Source organism: Candoia aspera, chromosome 4, assembly GCF_035149785.1.
Source record: "Candoia aspera isolate rCanAsp1 chromosome 4, rCanAsp1.hap2, whole genome shotgun sequence".
Taxonomy (NCBI): domain Eukaryota; kingdom Metazoa; phylum Chordata; class Lepidosauria; order Squamata; family Boidae; genus Candoia; species Candoia aspera.
Window position 1 is genome coordinate 34145928 of NC_086156.1, and position 15308 is coordinate 34161235.

Here is a 15308-nt window from a genome sequence, read left to right on the forward strand (position 1 = left end):
GAGACCATAGATGAGCATTGATTTTTTATCTTTTCATTGCAGAAATCCTTGCCCAACTGTATACCAGCCTTGTACCTTTAACATCAATATATCCATTTCAATCCTTTCACAAAGTCTGCCATAGGGAAATTAGGGTTCACAATGGGCATATTACCTTCAAAGACCAAGTTAACTGTATAACTATTTATAAGAAACCATACTCCAAATGTATTGGCAGTGATATTAACTTTTACTCGTAACTTTGTTCTGCTTTAAATGCACTTAACTGTCGTTCTTGGAGAGATGGGGAAGATGACAAGAGTATTACACAAGATAAATATGCCCTTAATAATCTTTCCATGCATTTATGCCTATGTACAGAAGTTTTGCAGCTGCTGTTTAAAGCTATTCAAACATAAGGGCACATCTATGCAAATAAAATCAACAACCATTTTGCCCTAATTGTCATTCTTGCCTAGTTTATCAACAATTTTCACTGAACAAAGCACTTTTTCAGAATATTGTTGCCTTTCTCCAGGATTATTGGCAATGCTTTTTCTTGGCAGGAGTGATATCTGCAGTTAAGATGCTGAGGGAGAGTTATGTCCCATTTTGTAGGATGCTACTTCCCGGTTATGTTTGGCTCTCATAGAATTATTTCCCCATGTGATTCTTAGACCTATTTTGGGTTATTTTTCACGTCTTACAGCCGTTAATCATTAGTACATACAAGGATACCAACGAGTATGTAAAGCTGTACAGCTCACGCTGTATCAAAGAACTATGTTTTATTGTATGGGATGTGCATAAAGTGTTAAGATGGTATCAGACTAGGAATATTTTTTAAACAAAAGTTTATTATAACACTTAAAAAAATCAGTTAATATTCACATTAGTCTTGACTTCCTGTCCAGTCTGAATTCTAGAACAAGTGTACCTTTATTTTTATATCGCTTTTAAAATCATTACAATAGGCTGCAACAGAAATAATCATCTATAAAGGGTTTAATAAAATCAGCAAAACCAACTATTTGTGATGAGAAAAGAAATATCTTATTTCTTGAGGTTTCTGTGGTTGAGCACTTCTTCATTAGTTACCTGCAGCCTGGCACCTTCCTGCCAAAGAAAAAGAAAGTATCTGAAGAAGTTTATCACAGATGCCTCTTTGTATCACAGGAAAATTTCAGCAAATGGCTAGAAATCAGATGAGGCAAGGCCAGGCTTTTAAGTGTGCATGTTGTACAAAAAAACATTGAACTTTTAAAGCGTTAATATAAGACTGTTTAAAATCGGTGACAGATTCTGGAATTACTGTCTTCGTATTAAATAGAATATTCATCTAAGTAAAAAGATTCCATGTCGACCATATTGAATTACAGCAAACATTCAGTAAGAGTAATTTCACATTAAGCGCACTGATAGCATATATGCAATAAACACTTTTGCAACCTAGCTGAATTAGAAAATCACAATCTACTTCAGTTCAATTAAATTCGTATTGCTACATAATGCTGACAAGACCAGTGAAGGGAAAGAATCTGTATGTGAAGTTCATTTTCACACAAATCTGTATGTAAACTTCACTTTCACACGTAAGGTTCAAACAGGAGTTCTAGAATACTAAAATAGGTTGTACTGAACAACAGATACCCAATTGTCCTATTTTGAAGAGCCATAGTTTTAGGCTTTAGGTTTTAACAAATAAAATGGATAAAGCAAGATATTGTACCACTTTAAAAAGCTGCAACATACCATTTTAACTACCCATAGCAGGGATGGAACCCTTGCAAATCATTAATGGACACTTGGCTGGTTCATTTGCTCAGCAGGTCTATTGCTTGTCCATGGTGCATAAAGCTAGATTCCAGTAGGGGAAAAGATAGGTTAAGCAGCTGAAGTTAAAAATAAATCAAAACATAATAGCAAAAAACAAAAAACAAAACAAAACAAAACAATAGAATAGACACCCAAACCCCCAAATCAAAACAGAATTCTTAATTTTCCAATGCAATTGTTAACTTGGTTCATTGCTATGTTAAACTAGATAATATAACCACTATACTGAAACAGTACACTGTCATATAGTATTAGTTTCTTGTTTTTGGAATATTAAAAAAGGAAAAGTAAATAAGATCTTACCTAAAGAAGTTTAACTGAAGCTTAGAACTATTTTGCTCTACACCCTCAGCTCTCGTTGGCATCCTTAAAACTACTGTAGTTAAAGCTTTGCAGAAGTACAGCACAGCTTTTTAAGACTGGCTGAACTTAAGTGCCGTTCTCAAGAGTTCTTTTGCACTAGACCTGTGTCCCTGGAAGAGTACCTCGCTGGGGATATTTCCTTTACTTGCCATTGAAGAAGCAGCATCTAAAAGATCTAAAAAGGTGTTTCTCTTTGCAGAGATATCCCTTAAGTTATCTAGGTATTAATCTGGTAATTTACAGAAAACATTATCTAACCAGCATTTTACATGTACAACAATAACTTTATAGTATTTGTGGGACCTTCTACTACCCACTCCTTGCCTTAATTTACAGTATATTTTAAATAAATCTATAATTACACAACATTTCCTTTAGAATTATTTTATTAAATCATAAATGTACAACAGCTTCTTAACTCTACACACGCACTTAAATTTTTAAAAGGAAAACGTTATGTCTTATTACACCATGATCCTGGCTAATAGCTTTTCAAAACTTTGAGAATTTTTTTTTAAAAAAGGTTTCACATGTCACCTGAAACTTACAAATTTAACATTATCAAAGGAATGCTTCTACACTCTTACAAAGACCACTAAAAAGAAACAACAATTAAAAAGCTAAGAAACTGTCTCAAAGGCATTTTTACAATCCTTCCTCCACAGTAAGGTATGGTATTAAATAATCCAATCCATTCACAAAATGGCTCTCTGCATCTGCTCTGGTGTCTTCTGCCATATCACTGCATATTTATGCATGACTGAGATAAGTGTTTCCTTAACAAAGTTATTTCGAAAACCTGAAGCTGTTCTGTTACCTCTGGGCTCATCCTCTCCTATTTATACAGTGAAGCCTGTTTCAACAGAAGTAAAGAGTAAAAAAATAGGTTATGAAGTTGTCCCAATTTTCTTTTTAAAGGAAAGATAATATGACCCTAAAAAGCTTTTACCCCTGCAGCTAAAACTAAGAAAAACTGCAATTTTAGTTTTAAAAGGTACACTCACCCATGAAAAGCTTACAGAGGTTCAATAACGACTCCTCCCTCCATATCCCCCACTTCCTCCACTTCCTCCAGGACCATAGTTTCCTGTGTTAGTAAAAACAGAAAACGAAATCAGAAACAGAGCCTTTACCAAAGTGATTTCTCTTCATTTTGCCAAATCTCTGGCGGGAATTGCCTGACTGCTGCTTGCAGAAAAGTAAACATTATGTTTGGTATTAACCAAATCTAGTTATCACCCAATAAGCAAAACATTTAAAATACACTTTCACCCTAGAATCACCTTGATATTTGTGTTGTATTATAAAACATGCCCTTTTGAAATAGCACCCGGACCCAGATACACATATGTGGACATTTAGTTCTAAACATTCTCTTACAATTTTGATTAACCAAAGAAAACTTCAAAAAGAGCTAAGTAATTGATGAGTGTCCAGGACTGCCCAATTCAAGTTACTTATTTTCTACTAAATAAAGTTGCAGCTTATCATAGGGGTACGAAAATGTATTTTGTTTCAGAATTTTTACTGAACCTAATTGAGGGGCAAATTGACAGAACCAAAATCCAGACTATTTTGGTTGTTCCAGGTTTCAGCTGAAACTAAGTCTAGAAGGATCTCATGGGGCAAGCAGGTTAGCGCCAGCTCACCCCTCTCTTCCCTCCTTCTCTGCATGGCTTGCCTGGCTGATTCACTGATCTTCCCAACACCTTCCTTTGCCTACATTCCCTTAGCACCCCACAAAACATTTCTACTTTGAAAGTGCACATATCAGTCTGTATCCAGACACACAGCACCAACTGGTTCTTCAATTCACAGAATCTTTTGCACATGCCTGTGAATCACTATCTTGGATACAAAATTACAATATAAGTCTTTTCCCATCTATCTGACAGCCAAAGCTATCTAGAATACCACTAAATTGGGAGGGTAAGTTCTCCTATTTTATTTTTATTTATTTATAAATTTATTCACCGCCCATCTCTGCCTCATGGGGGACTCTGGGTGGTTACTGTTTAATAGTAACCAAGAAGAAAAGTTATTTGTAGAGATGTTGAAAACAAGCCAACTTAACACAAAAGGATATAGGCAGGATCTGAAATGAAAGGTGCAATGAAGGGGAAACAACAACCATAGTAATAGTAATGATAATAATATGCCACCCAACACCCAGTGACTCTGGTTGGTTTACGAATTCTTAAACAACATTTAAAAACAAGGAACAACGCACAAACACACACACACACACACACACACAAAACACAAACTGGATAGGAACAAGGAAGAGAAAAAAAGGGGCACTAATTGTCCCTGCCAAAGACCTGCTTGAAGAACCACGTCTTTAGGGACCTTCAAAGTACCAATAGGAGGAGGGAGTTGGAATCTATTGGCTTATGTTAAGAGGAAAGGGCAGCTTGAAAAAGCAGATCTACCTCACTTGCTCTATTTATGTTAGTGAAATTAATAAAGTGGTGGAATTAATAAAGTGGTGGAGATCAGAAAATACTTTTTAACATGTTACCTCCACCATATGGTCCTCCCATGTTCCTGCTTCCACCAAAATTTCCACTCTTCATTGGACCATAGTTTGAAGGCTGTTGGTTGTAGTTTCCAAAGTCATTGTAATTTCCACCTCCATAATTGCCTGTATAAAAAGTACTTTGTTCGTTATAACCAGAACATAGGATGTCTAAACAAACATGCAAGACCTGTTCATAGCAAAGTAGTAAAGAAAACTGGCAGTGCAAGAAAGGAAGGGTTTTTTGCATTTCTAAATCGTCTTGTATCCTCTGCAGTTCTGTTTTTTAAGGGAGGGGGGAACTGTGTACAGGAGATTCAAGCTTCACCTTTCCTACAGCCTGCACTGGTTGCTCAACTGATTATTTCAGAAAACTGAGATGGGGAGGGTTTTGGGGTAAGTCCAGTAGGACAGATAGGGAATTGTTAAAAGGCTCCCCATCCCTTATCTAAGAAAGTGCATTTTACAATTTAAACATTTTTACTATTCACTCACTTTATTCTAGCACTCAAATTTTTACATATGCAGGAAAAATGTCATGGATGAAATAAACAATATAAACCAATATATTTTATTAATTTAGACATGATTAATACATGTCTTCAACAGGCTAGGAAACTGTTCTAATTTCAAATGTACATTTAAATAACTAATCATTACCTCCTCCATAGTTGTCATAGCCACCTCCGTAGCCCCCACCCTGGTTGCCATACCCAGGTCCTCCTCCACCATATCCACCTCTTCCTCCTCCATAACCAGGACTGCCTCCAAAATTGCCACCTGTTATAAAGTGAAACTAAATAAATATGCTTATAATAGAATTGCTTGCATAAAGTGAATTCATTTTAGGGCAGCAATTACATGGCCACGACCTGGGGAACTATTAGTATAATTATAACAAGGAGATATTTTGGAATTTTTACTGGGAACTAATTTCCAAGTCACACAAACTATTCTCCTGGAGTATAGCAAAAATCTTCAGCACTCATTATAACCATTTTTTCTGGTTTAGCGTCAAGAGGCCTTGGCCACTAATGCAATTCCCACCTGGTACCTAGAAGGCAAGGACAGCATCTAATTCTGTTCAATAGCTGACCTTAAAATAGCATAATCTGAAATGCAGGATAATGCCAGTTCCTGGCTATGCTCAGGTGTCACCAATTCAAAAAACCGAACGTACTTTAACCTAACATTTTGGCAGAATGTAACCAGTAAGGATGCTACCTCTTGAGCCCAGCTATCTTTCTAAGCCACTAAATTATGACATATGCTTTCTCTTAACTTGTTCTAGAACTCAAGAACATGCAGGATCACACACAGTTCAAAATGAAAGGTGGGATACAAGGTTTTATGCTGAAATCATGATCCCTTTATGGTTATTTTCTGTAAATGTGGTTCCCCAGACTGGTGTCCATGGTAGCCTGAATGGACTTATTCTCCAAATGGAATGTAGTTAATTGTTTGTAGGCACTGATGACACACTAAAGCAGCTATTACCCCAGGAGCATCCTGAATTAGATTTTGCACATCTTCTTTGTGTATGTATAATCAGAAAGTTTAGGAAGACCTCCAACAGGCCCACTGAACTTAGCAGTCATACGACCTTTGCAGTGGGCAGGTGGCTATTTTCTTGATGACCATAAGTATTTGAATTTTTTGGTTTCTACCTCAAAAGGACAACATTCAAATCTGTTACAAAAGTTTAAGACAACTTTTTTCTCTGGCTATAGATTTACCCTTTCTGTGGGCAGCAATTTCTCTTTATCCCTGCTTTCAATGAGAACCAGTCTTAGGACCTCACCAAGTAACTTCCTGACCAAGAATAGTTTGGTTGCACATGTAGCTTTGAACTGTTACTCATTTTCCAATATCTGGGTTTTGCTCTCAGCCAAATGTACTTATTTTTACATTTATATCCCACCGGTTGGTAAAGGAAGTCCCCTATCTCTTGACACAATGAATACTGACATCAACATTTTTGGTAGTTTCTAGAATTCTAAACCAGACAACACACTGCCTTATTTTATATTGTTCTTCAGAGTAATAAATTGTATTAAATAGCTCAAGCCAGATTTTTAAAATCACAGTTTGGTGATCCTGCCATTGTGTCATGATTTACACTTGCTTAAAACCACAAATTACACAACGACTGAGCATTATGCCTTAAATCAGTTTTGGAAGTCACTATATTCCATGACAATATACTTGTACTTTACATTAATGGGGAGGGGAACGTTGCCTTCAAATTAGCCTTGACTCCTAGCATCTGGACCAGTCCATGCAGTTTTCTTGATAACATTTTAAATAATTTGCAGTTTGCTTTCTTCCTAGGATTGAGAGTGAATGACTGGCTCAAAGTCAACTCAGCTGGCTTTATGCCTAAGTCAGGACTAGAACTCATAAGCACACCAAACTAATCAGTATCTACATATATCTAAAACTGAGCAGTTTAGAATAATTGTCAAATTCTACTATACAATATGTGCATGATCTACAATGGATTTTAGACGAAGAATGATTAACGTTATTCAACACTTGAATAGAAAAAAACAGACACAAAGCAGGTCCCAATACTTAATTTTAACAATTTTATTTATTAAATTTATAGGCTGCCTTACTCCTACATGACTCTGGGTGGCTTACAACTAAAAAACCATTGATAAAAATACAACCAACAGGAAGAGCAAAAAATCAGACCAAAACAGACCAGATCCAAACAAAACACCCACTAAATAATTAATACCCTAATGTAGAGAATGTTGCTATTTCATTATTAATTTTTAAAAAACCATTTCAGTATTTCAAAATAAAAATATTCAGCAGACTAACCTCCTGGTCCCCCACCATATCCATTGTATCCATCACCAAATCCACGACCACCTCCATAGCCATCTGTTGAAGAAAATGTTTTTTATTGAATTACCTACACTATGAGTCAAATTTTTATGAAGCAACATTCAAAGCCTGCTTGGGTGCCAGGATTTTTTGCTTTTAGCTGCCAATTTTATGGTGGTATAGATCAAAAAAGTGCAATGGAAGGTATTAGGAAATGTGTTTAATTATTTTGTCACGTGAGTGGTTTTCTGACTTACCAGATCCACCTCTGAAGTTACTTCCTGGTCCTGGACCAAAGTTTCCACCACCTCCACGTGAGTCTCCAAAGCCAAAATTACCTGTAAATATATATTTTTAAATTAGCTACAGAATTATGTTCAAGAACAACTAACTTGAGTATGATACAATTCAAACACACCTCCCCTTCCACTCCTTGAGCTCTGAACTTCTTGCATTTCTTGCCTTGATAAAGCTTTTCTTACTTCTGCATTATGTCCGTTGATTGTATGGTATTTCTGCACTGTTAAAACATGAAGTTTTAGAAAAACGATAAAAACTTCAACTTAACTCTACAGAGTAGTTAATAAACTTACTGGCAAAAACGGTAATGGATTGTGATCCTAAGATGTAATTCAACTATAGCTACAAATGTTAATATCATGAAATCTGAAGGGGTTTTTGAAATAATTGCATACTAAAGATGAACAAACCTCCTCATTTCAAGAATGGTGGATTATACACATATGTATTCCCTGCATCTTAATTTTTTATATATATGTATCTCAGTCAACAAACTTCAATGAGTCTTATTCCCATAAATTTATATGTGAATTAACAAGCATTTTTGCTTTATAAATGGGGAATTTGCTGGTATACTCTAGCACGCAGCCAGTATTTCCCCTTAAGTTTGAGAGCTACACATATCAACTTGGATTTTTCCAGCAATTATGCAATAATCTTTGCCCACTACCTCACTTTTTCCGATTGTATAAGCAGAGTGCCTGGAGTACACTGATATTGGCCTAAAGTCACAAGCCAGATTTTCTATACTTCTTTCCTGCTCTGAACATTTAAAATCAATGTCTAGCAAAGAATCTTAAATACTTTTTCCAAGAAATAAGCAAACCTGGCATAGTCCAATCAATTTTCTATATAGTAAAGTATGGCCACTTATCCCAACACCCTACCATTTAAAAAAACAAAAACAAAACAGCATTTCTTATGATACTACTTACCTCTGAGTGCTAGCTATCTGTGAGCAGCAAGGTAACTAATTTGCTTACATAGACAAACTAAAAATGTTAGTTTTTACTATCATATGAACAAAACTGACTTTAACATTTACTATTAATATATACTAAACAGTTTAACTGCAATCTCAAGGTCTCAATCACATACCTATTTAAAGTATTTCTGGATACTTACACACAATTTTATCCACAGGATCATGGTCATCAAAAGTTACAAATCCAAAGCCTCTCTTTTTGCCAGATTGTCTATCTGTAATTATTTCAATTGTGTCAATTTTTCCATATTCTGAGAAGTAGTCTCTGAGGTGATGTTCTTCAGTGTCTTCTTTAATTCCACCAACAAATAATTTTTTTACAGTAACATGAGCTCCAGGTTTCCCAGATTCCTTGAAAAAATAGTGTATTGAAACTTTAAAGCTGGCCATGCCAAGTTAAGGGTGGGCATCTTCTTCCTCCCCAGAGACCACAGCTAATATTTATAGTTATAATAGTTATAAATTAAGAGGTCTGGTATTTGGGTACTCTTCCTCTGTTTTGGAAGTTTAAGAAGCACGCTTTAGCCTTCATACCATTACACAAAATGCTGGAAGGGGAGAAATTTAAAACTTATTCCACGGGACTCTGCAAATCAGGTGTTACGCGGGTAGAGATCTGAAAAGCATTTTGCATTCATGGCTGTTCCAATCTCACAAAAATTGTTTCAACTCAACAGCCTTATTTCAATGTCAGGACACTGACAGCTCCTTTCGTGTTTGGAACAATGCACGCTCAAAATATTTCTAATCATGAATTGCCTTCCCCTGCTCTAAAATACCACTAAATTTCTACCTGTTGTAATGAAGTAGCACTTTGGTCAACATTCCTGCTTTAAAGCTGGTTTATTAATTTAAGGAAGCATTACTATACCCTGTGATTTCCTTAATTTTCATTTTCTTACCTATTGGATGTGATGATGTGCAGCTCACTATTCTCCTATAAACTGCAATATCTATACTCTTTTACTGTTGAGATAGAATCTAACAACATCCAAAGGGCTTAAGATGCTGTCCCATTTTATTATAAATGTTTAATAAAGCACTGCCTTTATTAAAAGGCATACAGTAGAAAAGCAGAGTATTTTCTAACATAGCCTCATATCTCAAAACTTACCTCTCTGGCTACAGCTCTTTTTGGTTCAACTACTCTTCCATCAATTGAATGAGGCCTGGCAGCCATTGCTGCGTCAACTTCAGCCATAGATGAAAATGTCACAAAACCAAATCCTCGTGAGCGTTTGCTTGCAGGATCTCTCATTACCTACAAGTTGAAGAATGTAAAACAGTGACCTCCCTGATTTATTAAACTATTATTGCCAGTTATTTCTAACATTTATACTCACTGTTTAGCATTGATAAAACCTCCACAATTTTTAAAAATGAAAATGTAAGAGAAAATGATTCACCTTCAGTAAGACTGGATTTTCAAATAAAAGTAGTATTTTAAATGAAAAATTCAGAAATATATACATTCTATTAATGACTGTTTGAAATATGTATTTTGTGTACATTTGCAAATCAGTATTAGCCTATATACTTCAAATTATAGTCCAAATACAGCTATTTGGGAATTGATGTCAAAAAATTAGTACCAAAACAGTCTACAAGTAACTAAATAAAGTTATCTTATAGGGACAAAGCATCAGGCAGATACACTGACATGCAAGAGTAAACTGGTTCACTGCAGTTGAGCCTATATGAATGTTGGACTTAATAAGCACGGTTCTTAAGAGAAGTTCAACTGCATTTTTCTGGATCAAAATGTCACATAATACACTGAAAAATAGAAATGCTGTGTTTGGTAAGGAAGCATTTATGTATTTTATTAGTCCTGAATTTCTGTAGTCTCTCATAAACTTGACATATCTATAAATTTTATATTTCAAGAACTTCTTTATTCTAGATTAAACTGTTGCTCCATCCAGCAGCCCAATATTATTTGGACTAACTAGCCACATTTCTTCAGAATTCTGGAACTAAACCTGTGACATATTACGTAGCATTGTATGTGGCCTATCATCAGTATATAATACCAAAATATTATGGCTTGTTTGTTATTGGTTTAGTCTAATGTGGAAAGCTGCCCCAATAAAGAAACCATAGTTTGTAAACCACTATATGGGATCACGAACGCTAGAACGAAAAACCAAAAAATATTTTGGCCTAGCAGCCTATTTTCAAAACTTGGAAAATGTACACTAATTGTTCCACAAACCACAGGAACATTAGACTACCTAAATCAAGTATTTAACAAAATCAAATATTAATTGTACATAAACAAAACTTACCACACAATCTGTTAATTTTCCCCATTGCTCATAATAGTTTCTCAAACTTTCTTCTGTTGTTTCAAAACTCAAGCCACCAATGAATAGTTTGCGGAATTGCTCCTTTTCCCTCTGATTCAAAGAGAGAACAACAGTCTTACACCCTTTCACAATATTGGATTTTTAAAACAAGAGTAATATAATTAGAATATAAGATATTCTATGTTTTGGGTATTTGTTAGTTAGTAAGTGAAATAGTAATCTAAACTGGAAAACACATGGTATTGATCTGCTTTGTTTGGCAATGTATACAATTTACAACCTTTTAACATCAAAGTTCAAAATGTTTAGAGGCTACATTGTTTCCTGGCCTTGGCCAGAAAATAACACAATGAGAAATGAGCATTTTACACAACTCTCCAATTATGTTGTGAAATTGCTGTAATACCACCATACAATTTTAAGAATCTTGAGACAGCTGTATCTTTTTCAACCATGCTACAAGTTTTACCTTTCAGCAATTTTGACTTTAATCAAATTGTTTTTTTTTGTTGTTTTTTTTTTAGTAATATGTATTATTCTCCTAGTTAATTCTGGCAAATAAAGTATTCCTCAAGCAGTAAATGGTCATGTTAATGCTCTACAACGGAACTTGCTGAAGCCACCTACTGAGGCAGACAGAACTGACTGTATTTTTCCTTTGCTAACAAGCAAAGGTAATATAGGAGCAAAAATACGTATTATATAATGCTTACATTTATGAAAAATGCCCCAGGGATATAAATTTCAAACACTTTTAACTTCTACAGGTTTTTATTTTTAGTACTAGTGTGGGTTTTGCTATGCATTATATTAAACATACAATATATTTTAATGGGAAAATTGATAGCCTGGAAGAATTGAAAGAGCAATTTTTCTAATACAGAACTGAAAGAGATAATTTTCACAATAAAATAACTTGATATCACTCAGTGAGAATAAATACACCAATTGAATAATGCACTGCAAGATTACATTATAGTTTATCTACAGAGATCACCTTCCTAAAACATGTAACTAATTTGAAAAGGTCACTTTGCCTTTTGTTTAAATTGTGATTTTATTTATTCACTAAAACCTGGGCCTCTAAAGGTTTGGTGGCGAAAGGTTGGTCAACTCTAAAATATTTATTAATGTGAAGGATATTGAAACAGGAGTATTTATAAGTAGGCCCTTCTGACTAAAAGGAGTTTTAAAATAACACCGTAGCCATCTGTTAAGAAAAAAGAATCTCCTGAGACTTACCAAGTTTGAACAATAACATTATACATCCAAAGAGAAAAATTTAAATGGCATTATAATCTAAAGCATCTGCTTAGATATATAACCACAAGCTGATGGAAGGAAATGGAGCTGGTTAGCCCTCCACTTGAGAATAAAATTAAATTATTCTAAGTAATCAAAGAAGATACTACAACTGTTTTAAAACAAATGTTCCATGCAGTCCTACTTTTGAGCCATGTTGTTTTTGCAGTCTGTCATTGGACCTAATGGAATGGAATCAAAGGAATGTAGTGGTCTGTTGTAGAAAGCTATCCATCATTTTCTAATTAAAAAGGAAATCATACTAGAAATGCTTTTAATGGAGATTTTGTTCTGTACACATCTTTAACTTTACAAAGTAAATGTAACTTTACTTTCAGATGTCACCATTTAAACGAATTTAGCATATACTGTTCTTATATCAGAAGGAGTATGGTAGCAACATTTCTAACAACTTTTTATTAAAAAGCAACTCAAGAAAGCTTATGCCTTTCAATAAACATTGTTAGTTGGAACAGGTGCTACCAGAATTCCGAGTATTTTTAATTACCATAGACTAAGACAACTCTCCCACATAATGTTCTTCCACCAGTTATCTTTATTTAGTTTCTCCATTTGTTAAGTCAACTGTGAAAATCTTTTTTTTTAAAAATGGCTGTAGCCTCATGCCAAAGCTTCCTCATACCTAATATAACTATGTTTTACAAAAGGCTTCTCGGCTTTTTAGCTAAGATCAAGTGTAGTGTATTTACAAACCTAATTCCCCACTAACTGAGCCATAAGAAATAACAATACTGTATAGATTTGCGTAACTTCCTAGGCTAAATTATGGCCGCCTAAATTTATATGCAATACACTGTATAAACACAAGTGTTCAAGTCTATGATGATTCAAGAATTTAAGCCATAAAGACCCAAAGCTCAAGTTTGCAGATATCGATTTGTCCGGCTATGTAACAACAGCAAGATCGTGATTCTGAAGCGTGAAGAGACCATTTGAAGTTTAATCCATTTCACCTCTGAAGCGGTTAACATTTTTCTGACTGGCCGATTCTCCGCCTCTCAAGCGAAGATGGCTCCGCCATGTGACGGCTCCAACCACCCGAACTCCTCAGCAGACTCTAAGAGAAAATGGCGCCGACGAACAACGAGGGGAGGAGGCTCGTTCCCAGAAGGCTGAGCAGCAGCACTTCATTCCCTTCTGCGCACGCGTCCTCCTCCTCCTTTTGCAGTACTATATGAATTGCATACAGGAGGCATCAATGTTGCACATTTGCCTTAGTCGTGTTCATTTAGGGCTTCGACTCTGTTTTCCTCCCTCCATCGCCGTAGATCGAAAGGTTACTGACTTCCATCTCTTTACCGGGCTTAAGGACACGAATTCGCTACAACGGTCTCCTCCCCTTTTCCCAACGGCCGTCGGCCCTTCCAGAACCTTCCTCTCCATTAACGTCTTCCGCGTTAAGAAACCAAGTACCGCCAACTGCGCCACCAAGTGTTCCAACGAACAAGTTCTGCGTCATCTCTAGATCCTACGCTAATGGCGTATTGTGCCGCATTTAGTATCCTAACAGGGACGAGTGCGCCATCCCGAACAGCCGAGTTTCCGCATTAACCCTACGTACTTTGATTTCCACATTCAGCGTACGAACTACACGTTTCGCGTAATGCGGTTCGAGAATAAGAGTCCGTCAGATCAGTAATGGCGGCCTTAAACTCTTGCGTATTTAAATATTCACAGAATCCTCTTCCAGTATTAGGGCTATAAGCACGTGAAAAATTGTGTATAGAAACTTGAGAAAATACTGATTATATAATTATTCGTCATATTTTTAAAACAATACTTTAATTAAACCGATATAAATTACTTCAGTATATTGTGTGTGTGTGTGTAATGAACAAAGTAAGTGTACCATAATTTAAATAGTCATCCGAACTGTAGCTAAAAAAGCGCATCGTCATCACGAGTTTTTTCGGCAGTCTCCGGATGTAACCGGCTGCTTTCGGACACGGCCGGAAGATCACCGAAAAGCAATCGTCCATCATCCGGACCCTTTCGGTAACTTCCGGAAAACCCGAAAGCAACAAAAGCCCACCACCAGCCTTTTCCGGAAATCGCCGAAGAAGCACGGAGAACAATAATCGCGCCAAAATGGGAGGAATAATCAAGGCTCTATTCCTCTCCATAACCTACCTTTCCTACTTGCTAGACCGACGTGGAGAAAGGGTATAAATAATGTTTTTTCAGTTTTGTGGCACCTGTTATTAGGGGGAAAATACTGCCTCTTCACTGTTTGTAATTTTCGTATTTTGCATTTATAGTATCTGTTGGCCAAATAAACTCCTCAGGGAAACATTAAGCGAACGTGCAACAGGCCGCCATTAATCGCCTCATGGCTTCGCCTGCGTCGCTCCATCCACAATCTTCCTCGCCGCTTTTAAAAGCGTTGAGAATTGAATTCAGCCCTCCTCTCGCCCGCCATTTTCTTTTCCTCCTGGCTTTGGAAAACTTGCCCGCCCACCGCCCGCGAAAGAACCCTGTAAGGACACAATGGATGTTTGGAGGAAAAAAAAAGTCGGCCATTACTAAGCCACGCCGTCCGTTACCTCACTCACCCAATCGCTCTCCCGGTCTCCGCGAGGCATTTCAGCCGGCAAGAAATAAAAGGAAAGAAAGGAATAAGCGAATGGGTTTTTTTCCCCAGACGGTGCAGCTGCTGAAGCGACGCCCCTGGCTCGCCTCTGTCCGGCGGTCCTCTCGGTCGGGCGCGGCGCAGGCAACGGCGGCAGCAAGAAGAGTGCGCGGAGCGGCTAACGACTGTGCTGGCGGCGCAGTGAAGGGCGGGAACGAAAGAGGGCGGCGTTTGCTGCGCGCGCTGAGCCTGTTCAGCCCCCTCCCTCCGAACAGGCTGTCGCAGCAGCAA

At 36.7% G+C, this 15308-nt stretch overlaps 1 protein-coding gene across 4 annotated transcripts; it reads right to left on the minus strand.

Annotated features, from left to right (window-relative positions):
* Positions 1-748: 748 nt before the first annotated feature.
* Positions 749-15217, minus strand: HNRNPA2B1 (heterogeneous nuclear ribonucleoprotein A2/B1). 4 transcript variants are annotated; one of them, XR_010067960.1, is made up of 12 exons: positions 14992-15217; positions 11105-11215; positions 9931-10077; positions 8957-9167; positions 7950-8051; positions 7789-7869; positions 7526-7588; positions 5357-5476; positions 4700-4822; positions 3183-3265; positions 1732-1836; positions 749-1095 (listed from the first exon to the last, which is right to left on the minus strand). XR_010067960.1 is itself a non-coding variant. In XM_063303784.1 (11 exons), exons 1-10 carry the CDS (start codon positions 15028-15030, stop codon positions 3204-3206), a joined length of 1059 nt encoding a protein of 352 aa, XP_063159854.1. In that variant the 5' UTR covers positions 15031-15217; the 3' UTR covers positions 2547-3031; positions 3183-3203. The 4 variants fall into 4 exon arrangements, 3 of the variants coding, with proteins under 3 accessions (XP_063159854.1, XP_063159856.1, XP_063159857.1); XM_063303784.1 differs by lacking the exons at positions 749-1095; positions 1732-1836 and adding an exon at positions 2547-3031; XM_063303786.1 differs by lacking the exons at positions 749-1095; positions 1732-1836 and adding an exon at positions 2547-3031 and having other exon boundaries at positions 15001-15215.
* Between the last annotated feature and the right edge of the window lie 91 nt (positions 15218-15308).